Consider the following 24931-nt stretch of genomic DNA (forward strand, 5'->3'; position numbering starts at 1 on the left):
ATGATACGCATTTTCTTTGTGCCTTTCACTCTCATTACTTACTGATTTAATTGCTTATTACATTTGCTCTAAGTCAAGCACACTTTCTTCACTCTCATTACTTACTGATTTAATTGCTTATTACATTTGCTCTAAGTCAAGCACACTTTCGATATTGGTTTTCATCGAATGAAATTCCCTTCCCCCCCTATTTACTTACATGAATTTACTTAACATAATAACTTTGAGCATAATAATTTACTTACATGACATTTTGGGTGGACCTCATAATTAAAATATCAACATCAAGAAATCTTCTAAATGCTATCAGGAAGCTTTAAATTGCAACCATATAGACCTTTGTAACAAATTTTCTAATTTAGATAATTTATCTGTTTTTTTTTTAATTTAAACAGTCTATGATTTTTTATTTTTTATATTTGTAACAATATATGATCTGTTATTGATTTATTTTTGTTATTGTTAAGGATTCTTCAACTTCTTAATAGTTCTTTCATCTATTTTCTTTGATTTTTCTCATTCTCACTAAAATATAACAGTTTTCTTACAATATTTTTCCCTGATAAATTTGGTTATAATAATTTCAGATTCAATGCTTGTCTCAATGTTTAGGATTTAAATACCAGTTAGTTTTTTAAAAACTCTTTTAAGTGAGAAGCCCATTTTATCATGTATATATAACTATTAAATGATTAAAAAATAAGCATAATAATTTACTTACATGACATTTTTTTTCCTTTGGGATTAAATGCTAAGAGTGTATCTAGTGTATGAGGCTCCTGGGGGTATCTAGTGTATGAGACTCCTTGTCAATAGGGGGTTTGAGATTCAATGCTCAAACAAATAAAAGATAGAAAGAGAAGGGAAAGGAAGGAGGAGGAAGGAAGAAGAAGCAACACCACTCAAAAGAAAGAAATCAAAGAACAAGAAGAAGAAAAATGACAAAAAGAAAGGAGAGAAAGAGAAGAAAAACATGAAGTTGAACTGTACATTGCATGTGTAGCTCAGAGTCACAACAATTATCATACACTATACAGATCTCCTCAACCATACTAAATCAGTAGTAAATCGATACAACATTGAACCCTTATTGAAAAGATGGTTTAAAAGTCATTATATTGAGCAAAAAAATTGTAACTATGGATAAAAGGATAAAATTATTGAAGCAGGGCCTGTGAGAATTTGTTAAACTTAAGATGTTTTGCAGAAAAAAAAAAACAAAATTAATAACTTTTTCTAAAATTCACCCTATATATATATATATATATATATGACAAGTTTTAAGATACCTACTCTGTATATTACAAGTTATCAGATACCTACTCTCTACAAGCCATTATTCAAATGACAGTACTCTGAACCATTAAAATTTGAGTGTAGCAACAACTGCTGACAAGGCATCATAGGAGTTTACTGTACTGGTTTCACAAGCTAGTGGAGTGTGCACAAGAGAACCAGTCATTGTGTTCAGTAAACATAAAACACTTTTTTTTTTTCTTGGGTATTTGTTGGGGCTAAAACTCCTGTAACTCTCAACTAATTTCAAAAGCATATCCTTCAAACTCAAAAGGTTATTAATGAGCTCCTGAAAATGTATCTCTACTACATTAATGCAAGTATCCAAATCCAACTAAATAACCTCTCTGTCCCATCCAGTCATTTGGATTGTCATTTTCTTGGCATTGAATAAGGCCATGTGGGCAATTAACATCACAACATCATCTTTATCCTCTCTAATCTCAACCATTGATCCATTCTCCTCACCTCTATAAATACAAAGCACCATTTTCTCCATCCAAACCCCTCCTCTCTCTCTCTCTTGCATTCTACTCTTGTTTACATCTTGTCATTCTGATCTTCCCACTGTGGGGATTCAATGGCCAGCTATGAGAAATCCAGTGTGGTCGGTATCTCTTCCGCTTCCTTGCTAACTCTTTCCACTTTCCTGAGTTCCTGGTGATAGAAGGCAGTGGATAAGCTTAGGATGGTCAGACTTAACAAAGTAAAATTGGTGCTGCAGGAAAAAGAGAAGAGAGTAGCAGAGAATGGTGACATGAAGACTAGAAGTGCATCGTTTAACAAAGAGATGAATGAAGGGAAACATGAGCAATATGAGCACACACTTGATGGATCAGTGGACATCAGAGGTAGGCCAGCAGCCAAAGGCAAGACTGGAGGGTGGGTGGGTGGAGTTCTTGTGCTAGGTACTCAATATTTTTTTGTTATGCACAATGAGATTTTACTGGCCATAGTGTTTGTTTCAATCATCAGCTGACAACCTTCAAATCCTTTTTTGATCATTTTGATTGAAGAGATGATAAGAGCAAGCACTGCTGATTTGGTGCTTTTCCACCTTTGGATCAACCCACATATACACAATTAAGAAACAAAGGCATCAGTTTTCTTGAATTGGACCCTCTCGTATCCAGGTTGTGGAAAAAGCCCTTTATTATCCTACTTTCTATACAACAGCAAAAAACATGGTGAGAATTATTATTTTTCCACAATAAATTGGGTAGTAACACAAGAATGACACATAAAGAAAAGTCAAGCCATTCTGAACCAACTTTATTTACATTGTCTCAAAATCTTGGCATCCTATGTTGTGCCTCTGATTCTTTAGAAACCATTACCAGACACATAATTTGATTGAAGTTATGACAATCAGGTGCAATAGTCTTTGATCAAAGTTAACGATTGATTACCTCATGCTTTCTAAGAGTTTCTTGACACAAGTTTTTTTTTTTTCTTTTCTTCTTCTTGTTTTTGGATCTCGCTGAAGCTGAACATCAACAGTCAGTCACCAATTATAAGTCAAACAGAACAAGAAAACAGTAACTGGCAAGTAGAAAACAGAACGAGAGCAAATCTTCATTTAATTGACACTTTGGTTTTTATTTTGGTTCCCTTTTCGAATTCTGACCATTCATGTCACCAAGAAACAACCTTCTCATTGTATCAAGACTTGTTCTAATAGATCACAGAAAAGAAAAAAAAAAAAAAGAGGAGAGAATTCCAAGTATGTGCGCAAAGATATTTATGCTGCCACTAATGATGCTTTGTTGGTGATCTCAAGATCAAAATCAAAAGCAGATGTTGGCTATTTTGATGTTATAAGCACAAGAAATATCCAGTAAAGATCACCTGATCGTTGAGTGGGTCTCTTTAGATGTAGATGCACACTCCTGCCAGGCACTGCTGCTTATCAGGTGTTTGTAGCTGTCTATTTTACCGGCTTCTTTCACCAAACAGGCAGACAGATGTAAGAAGACCTCTCTTGTAGGCTTGCGTGTGGTAGATTCTTTCTCTAGGATCCTGAGCTTGAGCTTTACTTGTCGACTTGGCAAACTGGAAGGATCAACATCACATCAGAGTGGGGGGTCACTGCCATTGTCACAATCTGCAACTGCATCTTGCATCAACCCCCCACAAGGATTTTGGAATTTGCCTCTGGAATCTGAACAGCACCACATGTGGGTGTGTGAATTCTGACCCGGAAAAGACATCTTGTCCTAAACTTTTTGTTCAGCTGATGCAAATAGATCACGGTGGCAACTTCATCACTTTTTTATTTTCAGAAAAGAAAAAGGTAGTCAGAGCATGCATGCCTAAACTCATGCTTGGATGGTGTGCACATGTGTGATTCATCAGTAAGCTAAGCATGTCGATCAAGATAACATAGCAGCATCAGTTCAGTAAAGCGGTGTTGTACGGTCTTGTCTGCCATTTGACATGTGAGCTGATACATACCTCTGCAACCTCGATGCAGTGAACCAAGGATTAGCGACGTTGGCATTCTTCGGGGTTGGCGTGAACTTGGTCTTGTTCCTGACGAGAGTCCTGCAGCAGAACAACGCTGATGCAGCAAACAATGTCAGCAAGTGGACAGGCACTGTGTACATCTTCTCCCTCCTTGGCGCCTTCCTCAGTGACTCCTACTGGGGAAGATACAAGACATGCGCCATCTTCCAAGTCATCTTTGTATTCGTAAGATCCATCTGAAAGCTTGTGAAGACGAGCTACCACCATTGCTAACGGTTTTGTTTCTCTGGGTCAACAGGGCTTGGTGCTGCTCTCTCTATCCACCTACCTGTTTCTGCTGAAGCCCTCGGGATGTGGCGAGGAGCACTTCCTCTGTGGCCCTCACTCGAGCATGGACACTGGGGTGTTCTACCTCTCGATCTACCTCATTGCCCTGGGAAATGGAGGGTACCAGCCGAACATAGCCACCTTTGGGGCAGACCAGTTCGATGCGAAGGACCCTGATGAGTCCCACTCCAAAGTCTCCTTCTTCAGCTACTTCTACCTGGCCCTCAACCTGGGGTCCCTCTTCTCCAACACCTTCTTGAACTACTTCGAGGACAAGGGCATGTGGGCACTGGGGTTCTGGGTCTCGGCTGGCTCTGCCGTGGTCGCCCTGCTCCTCTTCCTCTGCGGGACTTCCAGGTACAGGCACTTCAAGCCCATCGGCAACCCCCTCTCCAGGGTGTGTCAGGTCGTCGTCGCCGCATCGAGGAAGTGGAGGATGAAGATGCCAACAAATGGTGGCGATGACTTGTACGAGGCGGAGGAGAAGCAGGTCTCAGCCGCTCATGGGAGCAGAAGGATACTTCACACTGAAGGTTTCAGGTAGGTTCCGGAAACCGAATCCTTCACGTTCTCGGCTTGCATGCATTCGGCCCAGCTTGAGGTGATCTGCTGCCGTAGGTTCTTGGATCGAGCTGCGGTCATCGATCCGGAGAATGACTTCACGATCCAACAAGGCAAGTCCGGCTGCTCCCGCGACCCATGGCGCCTCTGCCCCATCACACAAGTGGAGGAGCTGAAATGCGTGCTCCGGCTAATCCCCATATGGCTGACGACCATCCTCTACTCCGTCGTCTTCACGCAGATGGCCTCCCTATTCGTGGAGCAGGGCGCAGCCATGGACGGCACGGTAGCCGGCTTCCGTATTCCCCCCGCGAGCATGTCGGCCTTCGACATCGTCAGCGTGGCGGCCTTCATCTTGTTCTACCGAAGGTTCCTCAACCCCCTGGTCTCCCGGCTGAGAAAGGACGCGAGGGGGCTGACCGAGCTGCAGAGGATGGGGGCGGGGCTCATCCTGGCGATCATGGCGATGGCGTCGGCGGGAACCGTGGAAGTGCAGCGACTGAGGAGCGTCTGCAGAGGCTGCGACGACGACAGCTCGCTGAGCATCCTGTGGCAGATCCCTCAGTACGCGCTGATAGGAGCCTCGGAGGTGTTCATGTACGTGGGTCAGCTGGAGTTCTTCAACGGCCAAGCGCCGCACGGGCTGAAGAGCTTCGGCAGCGCGCTCTGCATGACTTCCATCTCGCTGGGGAACTACGTAAGCAGCCTACTGGTGACGGCAGTGATGGAGATCACGGGGAAGGGCGACCGAGCCGGGTGGATTCCGGCCAACCTCAACAGAGGGCATATGGACAGGTTCTACTTTCTCCTGGCGAGCCTCACCGCCGCCGACTTCGCGGTGTTCGTGACCTGCGCAATATGGTACACGAGCACCAAGTTAGAAGACAGCGACGAGGATGAGGATGAGAACTGCAACGTCTAATTACCTATCATTTGATGATGGCGATCAATTTATTCTTTGATTGAGAGCTTGAGCAGTGGGTTACAGTAATTCAATGGAATAAGCTGTTCACAGTGAATGAATGGGGTGCACTAACATTCATGCTGGCCATGTAACCCTCTTAAGCAATTAGTGACGTCATTAGTACTCGGCTCTCGTTACAATTTGACCTGCCCAAATCCTTTGCTGCTGATGAGAGCGTTGATGGGGTTGCTGAATTATTACAAGAATGTTTAGATTATTTGTACACAGATGAATGAACCAAATAGACAATTAGGATGCTAATTCTGATGCTCAAAGTGCGTAGTTTGGTGTAGCGAAAAATCTGGCAAATGAACGGCATGCCCAACTTGAGGCATCTCTGCTACGTATCGGTGTATTATTATGGTAATCGATACAACACTCAGGTTTACAGCGACAGCCAGCCTGAGTTGGGCATCTGCTTCTGCAAACCTGCACCCATCCAACCAAGCGAACCAAAAACAAATGGTGTTAGCTCATCCATCTGTAAGAAACTAAATGCATAGTGTAATAACTATTAATGATGACGAGGTGAATTCTTAGTGTAACCCAAGTAATCATAAAATGCTTCCTTCATCGAACAATGTGATCTGCTGCTTCATGTACCACCGAAAAATCAAACACACACACTGGATAACATCATGGAAATGTCATACACCCTTGGCAGTATAAGTAATTGGAAGTTTTCTTGACATAAAAAAACCAAGCTTCTACCTCTATGATTCAAATATCAAGCTCCATCTTCCAGACAAACAAAATGAAAAGAGAAAGATGGGAAAAAGGAAGACAAGGACAGCTTTTGTCAATTTGGAAAGTCTTAGGGTAATGTCGGCAAGATAGGCTAGCAACAAGCACATTGTGCTCACAAAGTAAGGATATTATGCTCCTGAACAACAACTCTACAAGATAGTGTGTGATACTGTCACTATGTGTTGACTTGTAAAGGATTTAGGCCTTTTCAGAACAGCTTCATTGATTATTATAATCCCAATGTCAAACACACACTGCCCAGACTCACCACTGAGGTACTCAAACTTAAAACTCAACAGATACCTTCTAACAGTAGTTTTATAAAATATTTAAGGCCACCAAAACTACATAGTGGTGTTTGCAAATCATCTTTGAGGGTAAGGGTGTACAAATGAACTATCCAAGAGTCTGTACCAGATTGAACTGGTGCAGTTAATTATGGTATGAAAAATGGGAAAAAAAAAAACAAAACAAAACAAAGTTTCAATTCCATTCAGTTTGGTCTGTAGAGAACTGTCCCAACTAAACCAAATCTAGTAATATAAAAACAATACACCATATGTAAACATATGTAGCCATAATGATCTCATTCTCATCAATATTGCATACAAAATTGGTTGTGTTTTGATATTTAAAAAGAACATACAAATGTTTGATCATTGCTATAGTTCAGTTCAGCTTGAGAACCTGCAAATCAAACAAGTTCTATGTTCAAAAGTTTCCTAAGAGGTGAACCTAAGCTAATCATGTGCACCCCACTACAAGGTCTGTTTTCAATCATTGTTTCTGGTATATTCCGTATTTATGCAGATGTTCCATGCACATTCAGATGCCACCTAACCTGATTAATCCCATGACCAATAGTTAGGTTTGGGGTTCAACTATCCAGAGTTTTCAGCTTTGGGCGGATCACAGATTGGTTGGTCCGCTTTGGAAACTGAATTAAAAATTAACCAAATAAAACATTTCTGTGTTGAACTTTGAATACTATGATTTGGCTGCATAACCTGCAAATCGAACAAGTTCTAAGTTCAATTTTTTCCTTAGAACTGAACATAACCTAACAATTTGCATCCCACTTAAAGGTCTGTTTTGAAACATTCATTCTGCTATATTCCATATCTATGCAGATGTCCACAGCAACTGTAGTTTGGTATCAACTACTATCTATTAGAAAGATGCAAGCACAATTGAACCACTTTGAGAAAATTCAACTATCTCTGCAGTGAATGTGAGTTGACAGTGGTGAAATTCTGACATGTGCTTCCATTTGCTGCATTTCAATATGCCCATTATAATTTGAAGGGAAATGGAGAATATACTTCCTCTCTCTCTTAATTTCCCTTAAATTAGAGGGTGTCAGTGCAGCACTTGTTTTTCCTATATTCCCAAAGACATACAACTTAAAAGTCTTATTTCCACATAATTCAATGTTTGAACTGTTTTCCCAGTTGACACCATTCTGATGTCACTAGCAGCCATGGGGATTCCTATAACATATTGGCGTTCTTCATTTGGTAACTAGGTAATTTCGTAGTTTGGCCAGGTTCATTCGGTTTTCAGTGGCGAAAGAAGTTTTGTAGGAAGAATCACTACAGTCTGAACCGTTTTCCAAGAAGTTTAATTAGATTAGATGTTAAAAAAACTATTTATTTTTGCAATTAGCTTAAGAATTCAATTACCTTACAAAAAAAAGCTTCCTCGTTAGCTACAGGCTATGCCAAAATAATGATATTATGGTTCTCGGTGTCATAAACTAACAATACAAATTTCAAAGGCACTAAGAGCTCTTCAATTGTTTAACCAAGAACTAAAATAAAGACGAAGATAATTGACTGATAGTGACAAAAGAAGTAAAGGACTTGGTTAAAGGCAGCCAAGAGGAAATATCTTTTGCATTAATAGTTAAAGCCACATTTAAGGTAGCTTGATGTCACATGCCTACCCCAGAGATACTTTGATATATATGTCTATACTTGTAAAACGAACTATTTATTTACTCTTAATTACGTGTTAGTTCAGTATATAAATAATTGTCAAACACAGCTGATTTTAGAGGTAAAGTACACCAATCTGATATGCAAAAAACTCAATCATCAAGATTCAACTTTCGCTACAAGTACTAATCCTTTATTCAGTTATTGTGAATTAAATTTCATATGGAACTGCTCATCGAGTAAAAAAAAAAACAAATAACTAAACCAATATCAAATGCTAGAAAAAACAATAATTATATAGTTATGGTGACTAAAAGATCAAAATACCAAAGAACACGAAAGTATGATATTTTGTTGAACTTACCTGCTTCAGTTAAGTAACAAGGATGATGACGAACCAGCAATGAGTTGTAAGCAACACAAAGTTTGCATATCATCTACTGAGCCATATTCACTAACTAGGAGGTGTTGTTATATATCCTCATTGTGTACCAATTCGGGTGAAACCCGTTCTGATGCATTGCCTCCATCCATCTTTCAGCCTCCTTTCTTTTACCTTGTTTGCAAAAACCATGGACTATAATGTCGAAAGTCCACCGATTTGGCTTGAAACCTTTCTTAGGTATCCTATGAAACAAATCACATGCATAATCCATCCTCCCTGCCATGCTCATGCCTCGCAACAACATATTGTATGTATAAATATCAACTGGAAAGAATCTCTCAATCAATTCGTCCAACTTATCAACACCATCTTTCATTCTTATTCCGCCTGAAAAACCAGCGATAAGATGGCCTAGCATAGATCCTTCAGATACTTGAGTTTCCCCACTCACAGCTACTGCATTGGACTTCTCTCTTGTTTGAGCCCAGGCGCGTAGGAGGTCCTGACTCTTCAAAGTGTGCAACAGCAGCACATTACACAAAAATGCAGAAACTGGACGGCCAGTTTGCTTGAAATCCTCAATAACCTTAACCACAATATCGTAATCCTTGTTAGAAGATAATTCAAGTACAAGATCCTCGTAACACTGAAGACTTGGGATAAACCCCTTCTCCCTTGCCTCCTTCCAGAACACCACAGCTTGCTCTGGTTTCCCAGCTTCACAAAGACCAGTTATAAATACATTGTACAGCTTGGTTTTGGGCTCCTGCTTCTCACACAGATAGCGGAAGAAGTTAAGAGCATCACCTATCTGTTTACTCTTCAGATAGCTCTTAAGAATTAGGATATTATTATCAACAGTGGGTTCCAATCCTGCAGTCTGCATCCTATTGTACACTTCCCTTGCCACTTCAGGCCTTTTGGAATGTGCTGCCCCATCCATGAAGTAATTGTAGCATGTCTTTTTGTCTAATTCATGACGCTCCAGTTGCTCGTTCAGTAGGTGAAAAACCTCATCAAACTTGCCCATCTCACACAGAGAGCAAATGAGGGACCTGTAAAGGCTCCGACTTGGAATGTGACCAAGCTTTTGCATCTCAATAATCAGCCGAGGAAGCACATCTACCTGCCGCAACAATATAAATGCACAAATTAAGTTTACGTATGTGGACTTGTACCGTCCCAACAAACTGGCAATGTCTCCACTAACTATATGGGGCACCAGGCAAGCCTCTTCTAATTCTCCAGCCTTGCACAGTGCTGAGATGTACCTAGCAAAAACAACAGGTAGTGGCTTTTCTTCCCTCTGAAGAGCACCATCAAGCAGCTTCCGCATCTTATCAAGCCTTCCCTCCCGGCATAGGAAGTTAGAAAGAATGTTAAATGTTTGCTTCCTAGGAAAGAAGCCCTGTTGCATGGACTCCTCCAAAATCAAGCAGACATCATCCACATTACCCTCACGGCACAGGGCATTAATCAGCTGGTCATAGACCTGCAAACTTGGGTTGATGCCAAGCTCCCTTCTAGAATTATACAAGAACAAAGCGACATCCACCATTCCAGACTTGCAGAAGAAACAGAGAGCTGCGTTCATTGTTATGTGGTCAGGAGAGATCCCCTCTTCCATCATTTCTACAAGCACATTATAGACGTCCTCAAGACGATTCTCCTTCAGAAGTCGGAAGATGAGCTTTCCGTAATGGAAGCTCTCAGGAATGTAGTCTTCCGATGCCTTCTTGCGCAACAAGAACTCCAATGCTGCATCGAGCTTCCCGGCACGTACAAGGTTGCCTACCCAAACGCCATATGCCTCAGTGGAGCCAAACTCATCAACAATCCGTCTTGCAGCCTCAAACTGTCCTTTCTGGCAAAAGGCATGGGCGAGGGTGCCCACCATGCGTCCAGCAACGGTGCGGCAGTCAGCTGTAGGAGAGGCAGCGAGCTCTCGGAGATAAGCCTCAGCGTCCTGAAGCCGTCCCTGGCGGCAGAGGCTCTTAAGACGGATGCAGGCGGTGACGGGGCCAGCAAGGCCCCGGTCGGAGATCTGGCAGAACACGGTTTCAGCAAAGTCAAAGTTGGAGGCCTCAACAAGGGAATTGACGAGGACGTGGTACGAGAACGAGTCAAGGTCGAGGCCCTGGAACCGCATCCGTGCGAATAGCTGGAGGGCCAGTTCGGGCTTCCCCGCGACGGCATACCCAACGACGAGGGTCTCATGAAAGCGTGGGTGGGGACCGGCAGTCGCTCCTCCGACGGGAAGGAACGGGTGACGATGGATGTCAGGCGAGGAGGAGGAGAAGAGGCGGAGCCAGTCGATGACGACGGAGGCGAGGTGGGCACGCGAGAGGTGGCGGAAGACGGCATGGTAGGCGGCTCGGGAATGGCGGTAGTGATGTTGACGGCCGCACCAGTCGAAGAAGCGGAGGCGGAGGAGGAGGAGAGACGTACCAGAGGCGGAGGTGGCTGAGGGGTGGGGACGGTGGCGCAGGACGCCGACGACAAGGGACTCGGAGAGGGGGAGGCGAAGCGCGGTGAGAGCGGCGTCGAGGGAGGCGTCGTCGGGGGAGGAGGCAAGGGCGGTGTAGATCTGGTCGAAGGGTGAGAGCGGGTCGGGGCCCAGGCGGAACCACTCGCCGACAGCAGCGGCGATCTCCGACAAGCTGGTGCTCGCATCAGCCCTTCCGGGGTTCACCGGATCGAACAAGGGCAGAAAGGGGAGAGAGGATTGGGTGGAAGAGGCGGAGACGGTGGAGAATGGGAGAAGAGGAACGGATCGAAGCGAGGACCGGAGAGGATACGAGGATGAAGGCTTTAGGAGAAGGAGGCGGAGGCGGCGAAGGAGCATATTATGATCCGGAAGGGAAGGCGAGCATCTGAGGTTGGGAGCGGTGGAGGCTTCAAATACTGTCGTGTCGTGGCCGCGACGCCCGGCACTCGTTCGACCTTTTGCCCCGCTCGCGTTCTCGTTCTCACTTGCCGCCGCCGATGGAGTGTAATCGCGCTAAATTTGGTCTTTGGGGCGGCTCGTGGCTTGAGTTCGAGGTGACGTAATCGTTAGCGTGCCTTTTTTCATGTGCTGTCTACCCTCCACCTGGCACCCCGCTCGACTGAGTTAACCCTGATAAATGTCGCGGGTTGTGTGGCCTCTCATGATAGCCGCGAGAAAAACGCACCGTAAAATCTAGATTCGACCATCGCAGTAACAGCCAACTCCTAATTTCCTCAGTACCCGACACATAAAATTAAAATAGAAGATCAATTTTCAATCGTTGATTACTGTTATCCAAATAGATACAACAGAAAATAAATAATCATAAATTTTAAAATTTATTAATTACTAAATAAAATGATAAAATTTCTCATATATATAATATTTTTAACACATACATAATTTGAAATATTTAACTAAAACCCAAATATAATTTAAAATATTCATCTAGTTCCATCCAATATAACTTAACATGTACAAAATTATTATACACAAAATATCCATAAAGCATCGTCTATATCTATAACTTGCATGGGATTACACATGCTTATTTTTCAACATAATCACTATATATATATATATATATATATATATATATATATATATATATATATATATATATATATATATATATATATATATATATATATATATATATATATCACTCGTGAATTGGTACACGGATTATCTATTAACGGACTATCCACTTTATTAGATGATATAAGGCTATTTCGAGTGATAACAGTTAAAATTTTTAACGTTACTTGACTACGATGAAGCTAAGAGAGAAATATCAAAGAAGGAAGAAGAAGAAGAGGGCATTTGAAGAAGAAAGAGAATCAGAAGAACCTTGGTGCGAACTTGTTTCCATGCCATTTCTTGATTTTGATCCGTCACCATCCTCTCTCACCAATCTTAATCCAAGATGTAACAACGAGGAGAATCATAAAGAAGAGGATATGGAGGCGTAGAAATTAGGAGAGGTGACGACTAGAGCAACAAAAGAGACAATCTCCTTCATTATCTCATTTGCGACTCAACGATCTTTTTCTTCGCCGAAGGCTAGAGACATTTACGGCCTTCGACATCTTCGTCGCTTTCTAAAAGGAGAAGAGGAGAAGGCGATGTCGCCTAGGCTGCATACATCTTTTTTCCTTATATATATATATATATATATATATATATATATATATATATATTTATATATATTGATTTTTTTATATTTTATATAAATATAAATATAAATACAATATATATAAAATAAAAATAAATATATATATATATATATATATATATATATATATATATAATCCAAAATAATAACGTATTTTTTGACCATTGTATAGGGTAATTTTATTTTAAAAAACCTCTCTTTTTCTTTTTTTTCCCCATGATGCCCATGTTTCCATTTTTTTCCAAAATAGCTCCCCTATTTTTCATAATTCCAAAACTCCCCTTCCCTCCCGTCGTCGCCTCCACCTCGCCGACGGCGCCCGTCGCCTTCGCCCAACTGTCGTGCCTGCTCGTCGCCTCTGCCCCTGCTCCCCCGCCCATCGCGCGCGAGGTCCGCCCTTCCTCGTCGTGCCCCTCACCTTCGCGTGTGCCCTTCCCCGTAGGGACGGAGGCGTAGGCAGCAGGCTGCCTTGCCCTCAGCGGCGGAGGCAGAGGTAGGGACGGAGGCGAGGCATCGGGTGAAGGCGTATGCATAGATGGCGGAGGCCCGAGGCAGGAGGGGTAGCACCAGTCCCGGTCGAAGACGCCGCCATTGGCCGGGGCGTCGAAGGGGCTATCGACGACGACAGTGAGGCTCCTCCGGGACGGGAGAGCGACAGTGGTAGTGCACTGACCGGTGACGGTCGTGGCTCCTCTGGAGGCCACGCCCTATCCGCCGCTGCCCCGCAGGTGGGTCCCCCCCTTCCTTCGCTGCCTATGCCTCCGCCTCCACCACCCCTTTATCCGTACGCCTCCTCCACTGCCTTCGCATATTGCCTACGCCTCCGCCGCCTGCTGCTCCTCGTGCCTCCTTCGTTGACAGCAAGGGAGGGGGCGCCGGAGGTGTAGGCAGCGGGTTGCCTTGCTGTCAGTCACAGCAAAAGGGGCAGTGGTCGCCTCTCGCTCGGGCGGACGTGGGAGCGCGATGGGGAAGGGCAGGTCTCACGCGCGACGGACAGGCGGCGCCGATTGGGCGAAGTCGACTGGGTGGACGTGCCGGGCTAATTATAAATTAACCCCTTGTAGTTAGATATTTTTAATTAATTATAATTTACTTAATAGATCTATATTTATATTGAATCCTTATTATAAAATATTTAATTTTATTTATTCTAATATCATCAATTTCACATAATATTTTTTGAAAATAATTTAAAAATAATTTTGATATTTTAATTATAATTTTCTTAATAATTTTAAATATTTTATTTATCCTAATATCCCCTTGTGGCGGATGACGACGTCGCCAGGGCAGCGGGTTGAAAATAATTATGCAGTGAGAAGAGAAAATTATTTTCGAGATTAGAGAAAAGAAGGGGCGTTATCAAAAAAAAAAAAAGGGTGCTTAAAGGAAGGAAATCGCTCTTTTTTTAATGAAACATAGCTTTAGAATCTAGAATAAAAAATAAAAAAGAAAAACCCTGCCTCATATTACCGCTTAATCTACGACGAAACACATGACGCGCTGAGCTCTCTCACATTTGTGACAAACGGAGGTGGAGTCGTAACTTGAACGGTAACTGACAACGTCTAACATGCGCTCGTACGCCTGCTGCTTAAACGTACGCCATCGTGGAACTCGAAAGCCCGTTTTCTGTGGTTCGGGGAACAATCGGGGATTAGGGAAATTAGGGTTTCCGGAGCACCTCTCTCCTTGCGAATCCTGCAGCGGAATCCGGACTACCTCTTGAATTCTCTGAAGGAGGTGGCGCTATCACCGGTACTCTTCTAAGTAATAGTCTCTTTGTATGACTAAAAACTTCTTTTTGCGCAGTGAGGATAGAAGGAGAAAGAGCGAATTTGGAAGAGATGGAGAAAGACAGCGATAAAATTTGGTGCTTCGTGCTCCCGGTTCTGGTTGCCATCTTCGTGATCCGCGTGCTGTACGTATTATACTGGACCGGAAAGCCAATTGGATCTTCAAAAACGCATAGTCTGAGGACGCTCATCGTTCTCGGCTCAGGTGTTTCGAAACATACCAAAAACTCGTTTGTCTGTCTATCGTATGATTTGATGGTTTAAGAGCCTTCGCTATGGATTTTTGTAGTTAGAATGGATTTCTACTATTTTGCATTTGCGTGGAGCGTGGTGGTATGTTGTTGAATAGGAAAATATAAAACTCTGAGGCAGGGATTTAGACTAAGAAATTTGTTTAAAAATTCATTTTGCTTGCTTAAATTTGCTGTCTTTTTTAATATAAAAAATCATATATAATAAATACCACATTGCATTTTACTCTTTGGTGCTCATGAAATTAGTGGTGCACCATTTTGTATTGATTAATATGGTTAATCTTGTAATTAGGTGTTCAGGTGTAATTTGCAATGTCTTCTGAGATCTCGTGCTTCATATGAACATATATTATTCTTTCCATTCTATATTTGCCTGAGAGATTAGTCAATTTGGAACTTCCTTTATCCAGGGGGCCATACAGCAGAAATGCTTAGCATCATGAATGTGCTCCAGAATGATATATACACTCCAAGATTCTACGTTGCAGCTGCAACTGATAATATGAGCCTTAAAAAAGCTCGGGTTTTGGAGGAGTCCTTGATGCAGCAGGGGGAGGTACATACTGTATCACATACTACTACTAACTTGAAAAGTTTCGAATTTCAGTTGCCACAGTACATTAACATTTTGCCCCAAATGGAAGCTTTCTATACCTTGTCTTGATGACTTACATATTTTTGAAGTGTTTTTTGACACACATATGAGAAGACTGCTGCTTAATCTACAGTTGCTACACTACAGAATCCTTCTGGTCTAAAATTCATTATTTACCTTGTGCTTATGTCAATTATGTATGACTTGAAGCTTGAAGTATTTCTTAATTCCTGTTCATGGTTTTTGATATTTCTACTACAATGTTGTTTTTCTTATCCATCTTCTGTTTTTATCTGTAAAAGATTATTATGCTTAAATTTGCTGCAACTAGTTCCTTATAGTTCATAGCCTGCAAGTTGATTGGTGATTCGTCCTTATAGTTCATAGCCTGCAACAGTTCAATGGAGATAGAACATGTTTTCCACTTAAATCTCTTAAGCAGTCTTCATAGAGAATCTTCCAAACTTGTTTGCTTGTAGTATTATGATTCCAACAACTGTGGAATTTGTTCTATCCTTTTGTAGAATTTGCGCTGTACATGGACTTAAAAAATAGATCACTAAATATCCATCTTTCGGTCAATGTTGGCTCAGGCTTAAATCAATCAATGATCCCATTTTCTACACCCATGGACTTGAAAACAGTCACCGTCTGTGTAGTGTTTTCCTAGGCAAAGATATCCATAATTATTACTGTCGATGTCTGATACGATTTCTCATGGGTGATGATAATCCAAAAAACGAATGAACTTGTTAATTGGTGTTGCAGAACAGTGGAAGAAAGATGATAGAAGCTGCTCAGTTCGTGCAGATTTATCGAAGCCGTGAAGTGGGACAGTCATACATAACCTCTGTCGGAACAACTTTGATTGCAATGGCTCATGCACTGTGGCTAACTTTAAAAATCAGGCCCCAAGTGGTATTGTTATTATTTAACCCTCTCTTGTTCTCTAAACTATTGCGATTGTATTTACAGTTACATAAAATTTTCATGTTGTTTATCATGCTTATCCAGATTATTTGTAATGGTCCTGGGACCTGCATACCTCTGTGTGCTTCTGCATTCCTTTTCAAGGTTCGTATTACGCAAGCCACCTTTTAAAAATTGGGTGCTGACTATTTTTCCTCTGGAATATAATTTTATGACAATCTCTGTCTTAAAAGCTTTGTGTTGTAAGGCCATTTTGGTTTGCGTTGCATTTATCTCATGTTGATCCTTATTTGAAAATTATTCTTTGGATGAGATCTTTCTTTTCTTTAGGTCAGAGCTCATGGAAACTATAAGCTTATCTCATGCTTGCAAATATTTAATTTATCACTGGATGAAACTTAATATGATCTGCTGCAGTTACTTGGCCTAGGTTGGTCACACATCTTTTATGTGGAGAGCATCGCACGAGTGAGGAAGCTATCTTTAAGTGGCTTGTTGCTTTATAAGCTACTTCTTGCTGACCAGTTCTATGTGCAATGGCCCCAGTTGCAAAAGAAGTTCCCTAGGGCTCACTATGTTGGTTGTCTGATGTAATGCTCTGATGCTGCCATTATTGGTACTCTTTTCTCTACCTCCGAATGTTTTGACTTCTCTGGCACCTTTGTTTTCCCCTCAGGTATAAACATTATTTATTCTTTTTTTTTATCTACAGTGGCAAGCATGTTCTTGTGCATTGGTTGCACAACTGGAGGATCTGGACGAGATCTGCATTTGTTTCTTCAACTTATGAGCGGTATGTTGGACAGTGATAGCTCTTTGGCAGACATGGTCCAAATTATGATTTAGCCAACGCTCCTGGATTTGGGAATTTATGATTTCGATCAAAATCTTCTCTTTATTTTTTACAACTGCTTCTCAGTTTATATAAGACAATATCTGTAAGAAAGTTATACAAATCAGCAGCTCAGCTCTACTCATTTTGAGAGCTGGGTTGATAAGGATTATGGTCAATAAGTTTTTCAGCACATCGACCCGGAGCAACTGATGATTCATCTCAACCATTGGTGTGTGGTTGTAGCAAATGCAAATCAAGATGCCTACTTCCCAAGTTTCTCTTCTTAACATGAATTGGTTCTACTGCTAGTGCTTCAGTTTTCAAACTTGCAAAAGTGAATTGCCAAGTCGAACAATGTTATATTTGTGTTTTGCAGGTGAACAAAGAGAAAGCCAAGCAGACTGATCATGGTGGAAGGTGATGATGCACTCCTTTGCCTACCACTATATACTGGAATATCTTTTCTGCCCTGGTATGTTTTTTTTCTTAAAAAAAAAAATCTTTGTTTGTGTCTACTTTTCCTGCATCATTTCCCTGTTTTATTCCTCCTCTCAAATTATTTCACAATCAGGATTACTGTGGTAGGAGTACTAAATCAGCATGTACTACTGACAAGACACAAGTGCTACCTTGAATATTGTTTTCACAATGTAGAAAACCAGTTTGAAGTTTGAACTACATCTCAATATTTTGAAATCAGTAAAAGCAAAATCCTTATAGGCATTATCAGAACATCCTTATTAGAGATGTTCTCTAGACTATGTATGTTGATAAGCTTGCACTCATACACTGGTTTCTCAGAGGGTAGCTGAAGAAGCTCCCATGTAGCCCACACGCTGTAGTCCCTTGCATTGCACGTCAACATACAAGCTGAATGGGTGGGCTGTGCAACAATGCCGAATTCATTCTGATCCTTCACAAATTACGACCCTCTTTTGGTACAGATTCAGTCCCACCATATATTCTGACGAATAGACCAAATTGCAGTTTGCTAAAATTCTGAGAAATATCCTAAACCTGAGGCCATAAGGATCGTAGGATAGTACAAGAAGATGATGCTCTAATTACTCTTAACAGCATTTAGGTCAAGTTGGCAGAATTCTCTCTTTAGCTTTGAGCTGTAAAATGCGGACAAGAAGCATTTATCTTTCTTTAATCCAAATCTACGAAATTCTTCATTGATCGAGTTTCCATCATGCTTTAGCCTCACAGAATATAGTATATATATATATATATATATATATATATATATATATATATATTGTAATCTGTGCCTGAGATGATTCTCTCTAGCTTTCCTCACACTACTCTGTTGGGCTATCATTTTAGTATTTGATGTAATACCCTCACGAAACACTCGAGCATCCAATACTCCGTGCGATGCCAATTCCCAATGCAGAGGAATGGTACAACTCCTTGCTATTTCTTGACCAGCATTCTAACACCCCCCAAGCTTCTGTGATGCTCGTCATTAGGATATAATGCTTATTTCTTTTGTCAGGAGCAAGTTGTCGTGTTGTTTTGATTCCTCCGAAACATCAACTAACATTTTTATCGTTCATCCATGTAATACTTGGATTTTATCACTCCCATATAATAATAATAATAATAATAATAATAATAATAATAATAATAATAATAATAATAATAATAATAATAATAATAATATCTATTGACTATGATTGTCCATGTTGAATGTCAAACGAGATAAAAAAAAACTTGTTCGATTTATTATTATTATTATTATTATTATTATTATTATTATTATTATTGTTACATTTAAATTTCATTATCTGATGTTGCACATATTTACGATCATGATATCCTCTCGACTGAGCTGTCACCATTCCAGTAAATCATGTGATTAGCATGATCATTTGGAACTTTTCCACACCATGCTATAAAACAGTGATTAAAGGAAAGAAGCTTATCAAAAAACAAAAATCTTTGGATTAGCAAACCATTGCTTTTATATACTAATAAAAAATCTGTCACTGTTGTTTTGTGGTGAAAGGCATTAATGCATGGTGTCTAATTCTGGCCGACAACATATGCTGAAAGCCTGATCCTATCAGTGTCATCATCTTCATGCAAGTCCCCATCCCAACAAAATGTGAGATACGAGCCCAAGGAAGAAGAGGCACAGCTTTTGTTCGATACAATTCCACTCTGTGGGCTAATTGAGCACAGCAGCACTTCCCCATCATGGGCGGAGTATCGATGCTCGAAGAGACCGCCCTCCAGGGATGCCGAGCCGTAGCCGTAGACTCGTCATCCTCCTCTCCGTGGCAACAGCATCTTTCGATTTCTACGTACCCCATCTACTCCTTTCTTGCTTCTCGTCGATCGAGAACAAGAAACAAGCATACATCAAACGTGCCCAAAATATCTGGGGTGCTGTTTCATGCGGCATAAATAGCCATCGTTGTGATGGCGAGATCCTCACAGCAATGGGGGCTTGCAAGGAGTGGAGGCCGGTGGCGACGATGCTGGCCGTGGACGTCGTGTTCGCGGTGACGAACACCATGATCAAGAAGGCGATCGACGAGGGGTTGAACAGGCTGGTGTTCATCACCCTCCGGCAGCTGGTCGCGACTCTGTTCATGGCTCCCGTCGCCTACTTCCACGAGAGGTACAGAGAACACACACTGTCACTGAGTCGGACGTTTCTGCTTGACACATGGAATCGGTTGCTGCTGATCACAGGACGACGAGGCCGAAGCTGACGACGGAGATCTGCGTGTATCTCTTCTTCAGCGCCATGCTCGGGTAATCCAAACCGGTGAAGCTTCCATCACGGCGTAGTAGATATGACTCGGAGTTGTGTGTGCAGGGCGGCTCTGACGCAGTACCTCTTCTACCTTGGAATGCAGTACACCTCGGCGACGTTTGCTTGCGCTTTCCTCAACATAGCGCCCGTATTCACCTTCCTCATATCCTTAGCCATGAGGTACATCTCCCCAACTGTGGTCTCTCGAGCTCGGGCTGTCATCTTGATCTATGGCTGGTGCAGGATCGAGTCTCTGAACCTGAAGACCAAGGCGGGGATCGCAAAGGCGATGGGGACGTCGCTGTGCCTCGTTGGCGTGGTTGTGCTCACCTTTTACAGGGGCGTCGGCTTCAACGACCACGTATCGCATCGATCGCCGGCTGATGGCATGAGCTACACCTCGAGGAAGCGGGTGATGGGGTCGGTGGCGCTGCTCGCTGGCTGTTGTTGCTGGTCGGCGTGGTTCCCCCTCCAATCCAGAGTGAGCAAGAAGTACCCCGCCCTGTACTCCTGCACCGCTCTCATCTTCTTCCTCGCTTTCCTCCAGGCGGCGGCCCTGAGCTTGGCCACGCAGAGGGGCCTCTCCATGTGGCTCCTGCGTAAGAAGCTGGAGATCGCCACCGTGCTCTTCTCCGTAAGCAAACGACACCGACGCTCGGTTTCAGTGTGTCTGTAGCCTCTCTCTCACCGGTGTTGCGTGCCGCTTTAGGGTGGTGTGGGATCGGGGTTGGGCTTCTTGGCCATGTCATGGTGTGTGGCGCAAAGAGGACCGGTGTTCACCGCAGCATTCACGCCGCTGGTGCAGGTCATTGTGGCCGGCATCGACTTCTCCGTCCTCCACGAACCGATCTACCTGGGAAGGTAATCTCTGCAGTACTGTCTGCAGCCCACGCGCTTGTCTTCGTCTTCCTTTTGCCATCGCAGGTGTTTATGCTTTCCTTCGACGTGCGCAGTGTTTTGGGGTCAGTGCTGGTGGTTGCTGGCCTCTACTCGCTCCTGTGGGGCAAGAACAACGAATCCCATAGCCAAGCAGAGAAGCCTGCAGAAGGGAATGGAGAGAACCAGGTGCAAGTACAAAGAGTGTGAAGGAGCAACCTGAAGCATTTGTGGTTCTTGTTGGCTTCCATGCTCAGAAATGGAGAGAGAGAGAGAGAGAGAGAGAGAGAGAGAGAGAGGACAAATTCCTGTGACTGCATGATGTATGGTATGAGTTCTGAGCATGGAGAGAAACAAGGCGTAGATGATGTTGTTCGAGAAGGAAAATTCTACACTAATTCACCATTACAAAATGCAGAACTCATTCATCCCATTGGAGAGAGAATATGGCAAGTTGGTGAGTGTTCAGATTCGTGGACAGGAGAATATTACCTCAAGCATTTACATAAATCAGTTAAGTCGAATAATGTGGATTTGATTCATCCTCATAGGTTGAAGATATGAAGATCCCAACTTGAAATCAACTGATATTTATAATACTTTTAGAAATACTTTTTTTTTTCTTTCAAATATGTAAATTATTGTTAAAAATATCTTCTTTTTTTCTTTTCAAAATGTGATAGACCGAAAGAGCGGTTGATAACAATGACATGATTTAACATAATGATGGAAATAAAAAAAATGGCCACCAACAACATTCTTTTTTTTTTAGTTTCTGCTGATAAATATGAGCTTTTAAGAGAAAAGTCGAAAGGAGTTTAAAAGACCATTACTTTTCTTATCAAATTAAAAGGGAAATAAACCATAACGCGAGTGGATCAAATAAATCCGAGCATTCGAAGAATTTTTTTTCTTTGATATACTTTCATATACATAGAATTTCAAGTAAACAAAATCTAAATCCAAGCTTAGATCAGTCTCAAATCCGATTAAAGGACGATTGGGTTGGGTTAACCTACTCGTAGCTCGTGCAGTCCACGTGACTCGAATGGATTGCCCTTCCGATGAGCTTCACCCGAGTTGGTTTGGATTGGGTCGTCTCGTGCAGTGCACGTGACTTGAATGGACTGCCCTTACGATGAGCTCCTCCTGAATTAGTTGGGATTCCGTTGAGTTGCGTTTAGTTAACCTACTCGCAGCAGGTCGTGCAGTGCACGTGACTTGACGTACGACGGCCTATAAGTTCCGCTCGTCTACTTGGGGAGCAGTTATCGCCGTGGTGGCAACGACGCTCCTCCTCCGCCTCGTCACCATCATGCGAGGCCCCAAGACGGTGGACGACGACGAGCACAGAGACGGCCAAGATCTCGCCTCGCTTAAAGAGGATCAGCAGCTAAACAAGGTCGTCCATCCCCCCCTTCCTTTTTCTCTTTACTTGGATTTGTTCTGAACCGAGGTTCGATCCTTTGGGGGGCCGAAGATTTGTGCTTCTGGTGTTCGTTCTTTGATCCTCGTACCTTAACTCGCTTTCTTGTTAGCTTGAGCGAGCGAACAATCATATTTGATTCGGGAATCGTGGGTTGGTTCTGTTTCAGGACGACGCTCCCGTCGTCGAGGATGTCAAGGAGGGCGAGGACTCTGACGACGAGGACGACGACGAAGGTGGCGATCCCCTTGTCACTTTAGCTTGGCTTGGTTTTCCTTACTGATTGGTTTAGGGTTTCCGCCTCTTGAGCACGATACTGATGAGAGCGCACATGAGCATTCTCGTGGAGCACATGAAAACATTAGCAATCCAGGACAACGCACAGTTCACTTGTGTTGGTGCTGACCAAAGTGACTGACTTCTTGGATCATAAGGAAACAGATGGAACATAGATAATTGGGGAATATAGTTTAGACATTCATTTGAAACGATGCCTAATTTTGCAAATTAGTACCGTAATAACCTTTCTTTCTTTTTTCTCTGATCCGTTGTCAAGATTAATCGCCTTTACACTAATGATCTTGGTGTGTCTTTTATTACATCACCAGATGTAATAAGTTTGATTTCCTATTGAGCTTTTGATCAAAGAATCAAAATCCTATCGGCGACCATATAGGCCTGTAGGATCGGTATTGTCTATTGTTCTCTTCTGGTAATACTATCGGTACGGATCAGGTGTTGTATCAATCCAACTAGACACCAATTGGTATTACCATGACATATAAGTCTTTGTTGCATCACAAGATGGAATGGATTTGATTTTTCTATCAAATATTTGGCCAAGAAATCAGAAACCCTATTAAGAATTTGACCAAGAAATCAGAAACTGATCGATCTGGTACCTATCAAATGATATTAATTATCAATCAAACCAAGGAGAATACCTAACCACAAAGGTGGTCGGTGTCGATCTGTATTTAATTGTTTATTATTATTATTTTTTGGTGATACTAGTGGTATGAGTTGGTTTTACCATCTTGTATACCGGTATCATAGTGGTCAGACTGGTTGCCAAAATTGGTATTACCTTTTTGGTTTTGTTTTATTAGATTTTATCATTTAAATTCGCTCTTGGTATCATGTTCCTCAAGTGTGACAAAGTCATGGTTAGATGCAACCTATATGGTCGTGGCCTTCTTTTCTTTACTTGTGGTGACTGTTTTGCAAATTTCATCCTTCCTTTTTACAGGAGAACGAGGAGGATCTGAGGTTACTAAGAAGTCTAAGCAGAGCAAGAGTGAGAAGAAAAGCCACAAGGCGATGCTGAAGTTGGGAATGAAACCAGTCATCGGAGTCTCCCGGGTTACCATAAAGAGAACAAATAATGTATGCGGGCCTAACTCAGTTGAATTCTAGTTAGACGAAATGAACCCTAGGAAATCCACTAGCATGTGCTTTTAGTGTCACCTCGATGACGTAACTGGCAACCTTGCTAAGTGTCACCTGGTAATGGCCTCGATATAAAGATTCTTAAGATTGTTTGTCAACTAAAATTAAATCCTCATGTGCAAATTTGATCCTAGATTTAAAGCAAAACTTTGCATCTCCTATTTGTATATAATTGTCACTTGTTTAATAAACATGTTAATAATCATTGGATCTTTCTTCCAAGGAAACTTGAGCATTATTTTGTTTTTCCTTCCAAATGATTAATTCTTGATGTTTTCGCTGCACGCTGCAGATCCTGTTTGTCATATCGACACCTGACGTTTACAAAAGCCAAAACTCTGAGACTTATGTCGTATTTGGAGAAGCCAAAATCGTGGACTTGAACTCCCAGGTGCAAAGCCAAACTGCTCAGCAGTTCGGGATGCCAGATCTCAGCCGTGTGACGCTCAAGTCACATGAATCTTATTCTGAAACGGTGGTTGATGAGGATGTTGATGATACTGGAGTGGACCCTCGTGACATTGATATTGTAATGGCACAAGCTGGTGTGTCCCGGGCGAAGGCTGTCGTAGCCCTCAAGGCTTACAATGGGGATATTATTGAAGCTATCATGGATCTCACTGCCTAACAAAAGCTGGTCTACAAAGCTTCAGTTTCAACTTTTTTGAGCGAAATACACATTCATCAATTTCCCATCTTCTCTGAACTTTCCTTCTTCAAGATTTTGAGGATTTTATTCTTCAAGTTTTGTGGGTAGTTCAATCTGAGACAAGCTTTACATGTACGACGACAATGTACAAAATAGGTCAAGGATCTTATTCCATTGATCCAAATCATGAATACATATGTCAATGATGTCAACTAATCCAGCAGTATTAGATGAGCCATTCTGACTAATTATGATTGCTAGTTTTTGTGTGTATCATGATTAAATCTTTTCGTTGATCCTATCAACATCAACACCTACTTCAGCATACAGTACTTTGATATCGTAGCTTTCAGTTATCGAACGAGTTATTCCAGGAGAAACCTAACAGCACTCAACTGGATAATTACTGTTCAAACCAAAGGTTTCCATTAGGGAGAAGTGAACAACACTAAACACGATCAATTTTGTGAAAAATTACATTTACTAAATGCCTAGAAACAAAAAA

General features: G+C 42.0%; 5 protein-coding genes across 8 annotated transcripts; 4 read left to right on the forward strand and 1 right to left on the reverse strand.

Moving 5' to 3' along the window:
* Positions 1-1775: 1775 nt before the first annotated feature.
* Positions 1776-5669, forward strand: LOC103992081 (protein NRT1/ PTR FAMILY 7.2-like). 2 transcript variants are annotated; one of them, XM_009411665.3, is made up of 5 exons: positions 1776-1903; positions 2021-2204; positions 3770-3987; positions 4061-4629; positions 4708-5669. In XM_009411665.3, exons 1-5 carry the CDS (start codon positions 1877-1879, stop codon positions 5570-5572), a joined length of 1863 nt encoding a protein of 620 aa, XP_009409940.2. In that variant the 5' UTR covers positions 1776-1876; the 3' UTR covers positions 5573-5669. The 2 variants fall into 2 exon arrangements, with proteins under 2 accessions (XP_009409940.2, XP_064973767.1); XM_065117695.1 differs by having other exon boundaries at positions 1833-2204.
* A 178-nt stretch (positions 5670-5847) lies between these two features.
* On the reverse strand, positions 5848-11757 carry LOC103992080 (pentatricopeptide repeat-containing protein At1g71210, mitochondrial). The gene is made up of 2 exons (XM_009411664.3): positions 8663-11757; positions 5848-6043 (listed from the first exon to the last, which is right to left on the reverse strand). The coding sequence occupies exon 1, from the start codon at positions 11526-11528 to the stop codon at positions 8757-8759; it is 2772 nt and encodes a 923-aa protein (XP_009409939.1). The 5' UTR covers positions 11529-11757; the 3' UTR covers positions 5848-6043; positions 8663-8756.
* A 2662-nt stretch (positions 11758-14419) lies between these two features.
* LOC103992082 (uncharacterized) lies at positions 14420-17529 on the forward strand. 3 transcript variants are annotated; one of them, XM_065117698.1, is made up of 8 exons: positions 14420-14589; positions 14659-14847; positions 15307-15452; positions 16260-16409; positions 16506-16565; positions 16852-16889; positions 16968-17037; positions 17134-17529. In XM_065117698.1, the coding sequence occupies exons 2-7, from the start codon at positions 14694-14696 to the stop codon at positions 17008-17010; spliced, it is 591 nt and encodes a 196-aa protein (XP_064973770.1). In that variant the 5' UTR covers positions 14420-14589; positions 14659-14693; the 3' UTR covers positions 17011-17037; positions 17134-17529. The 3 variants fall into 3 exon arrangements, with proteins under 3 accessions (XP_064973770.1, XP_064973768.1, XP_009409944.1); XM_065117696.1 differs by having other exon boundaries at positions 14421-14589; positions 16839-16889; XM_009411669.3 differs by having other exon boundaries at positions 14426-14589; positions 16839-17037.
* Positions 17133-21392, forward strand: LOC103992083 (WAT1-related protein At3g30340-like). The gene is made up of 8 exons (XM_009411670.3): positions 17133-17214; positions 17633-17728; positions 19271-19888; positions 19963-20025; positions 20090-20206; positions 20270-20660; positions 20736-20887; positions 20980-21392. The coding sequence occupies exons 3-8, from the start codon at positions 19503-19505 to the stop codon at positions 21110-21112; spliced, it is 1242 nt and encodes a 413-aa protein (XP_009409945.2). The 5' UTR covers positions 17133-17214; positions 17633-17728; positions 19271-19502; the 3' UTR covers positions 21113-21392.
* Positions 21393-22184: 792 nt separating this feature from the next.
* On the forward strand, positions 22185-24642 carry LOC135616181 (nascent polypeptide-associated complex subunit alpha-like protein). The gene is made up of 4 exons (XM_065115369.1): positions 22185-22304; positions 22498-22564; positions 23578-23714; positions 24070-24642. Exons 1-4 carry the CDS (start codon positions 22218-22220, stop codon positions 24403-24405), a joined length of 627 nt encoding a protein of 208 aa, XP_064971441.1. The 5' UTR covers positions 22185-22217; the 3' UTR covers positions 24406-24642.
* The last annotated feature ends 289 nt before the right edge of the window (positions 24643-24931 follow it).

The sequence above is a fragment of the Musa acuminata genome, chromosome BXJ2-7, assembly GCF_036884655.1.
Source record: "Musa acuminata AAA Group cultivar baxijiao chromosome BXJ2-7, Cavendish_Baxijiao_AAA, whole genome shotgun sequence".
Taxonomy (NCBI): Eukaryota; Viridiplantae; Streptophyta; class Magnoliopsida; order Zingiberales; family Musaceae; genus Musa; species Musa acuminata.

Bases quoted from the DNA above. Each gene is read 5' to 3' on its own strand.
- LOC103992083 (XM_009411670.3), top strand. From the start codon at position 19,503: ATGCCGAGCCGTAGCCGTAGACTCGTCATCCTCCTCTCCGTGGCAACA. The intron at 20,026-20,089 runs GTAATCCAAACC...TTGTGTGTGCAG, and splicing joins TTCTTCAGCGCCATGCTCGG to GGCGGCTCTGACGCAGTACC. The intron at 20,888-20,979 runs GTAATCTCTGCA...CGACGTGCGCAG, and splicing joins GAACCGATCTACCTGGGAAG to TGTTTTGGGGTCAGTGCTGG.
- LOC103992082 (XM_009411669.3), top strand. From the start codon at position 14,694: ATGGAGAAAGACAGCGATAAAATTTGGTGCTTCGTGCTCCCGGTTCTG. The intron at 14,848-15,306 runs GTGTTTCGAAAC...TCCTTTATCCAG, and splicing joins GCTCATCGTTCTCGGCTCAG to GGGGCCATACAGCAGAAATG. The intron at 16,566-16,838 runs GTTCGTATTACG...GATCTGCTGCAG, and splicing joins CTTCTGCATTCCTTTTCAAG to TTACTTGGCCTAGGTTGGTC.
- LOC103992081 (XM_065117695.1), top strand. From the start codon at position 1,985: ATGGTCAGACTTAACAAAGTAAAATTGGTGCTGCAGGAAAAAGAGAAG. The intron at 3,988-4,060 runs GTAAGATCCATC...CTGGGTCAACAG, and splicing joins TCCAAGTCATCTTTGTATTC to GGCTTGGTGCTGCTCTCTCT. The intron at 4,630-4,707 runs GTAGGTTCCGGA...CTGCTGCCGTAG, and splicing joins CTTCACACTGAAGGTTTCAG to GTTCTTGGATCGAGCTGCGG.
- LOC103992080 (XM_009411664.3), bottom strand. From the start codon at position 11,528: ATGCTCCTTCGCCGCCTCCGCCTCCTTCTCCTAAAGCCTTCATCCTCG.
- LOC135616181 (XM_065115369.1), top strand. From the start codon at position 22,218: ATGCGAGGCCCCAAGACGGTGGACGACGACGAGCACAGAGACGGCCAA. The intron at 22,565-23,577 runs GTGGCGATCCCC...TCCTTTTTACAG, and splicing joins CGACGAGGACGACGACGAAG to GAGAACGAGGAGGATCTGAG. The intron at 23,715-24,069 runs GTATGCGGGCCT...TGCACGCTGCAG, and splicing joins CCATAAAGAGAACAAATAAT to ATCCTGTTTGTCATATCGAC.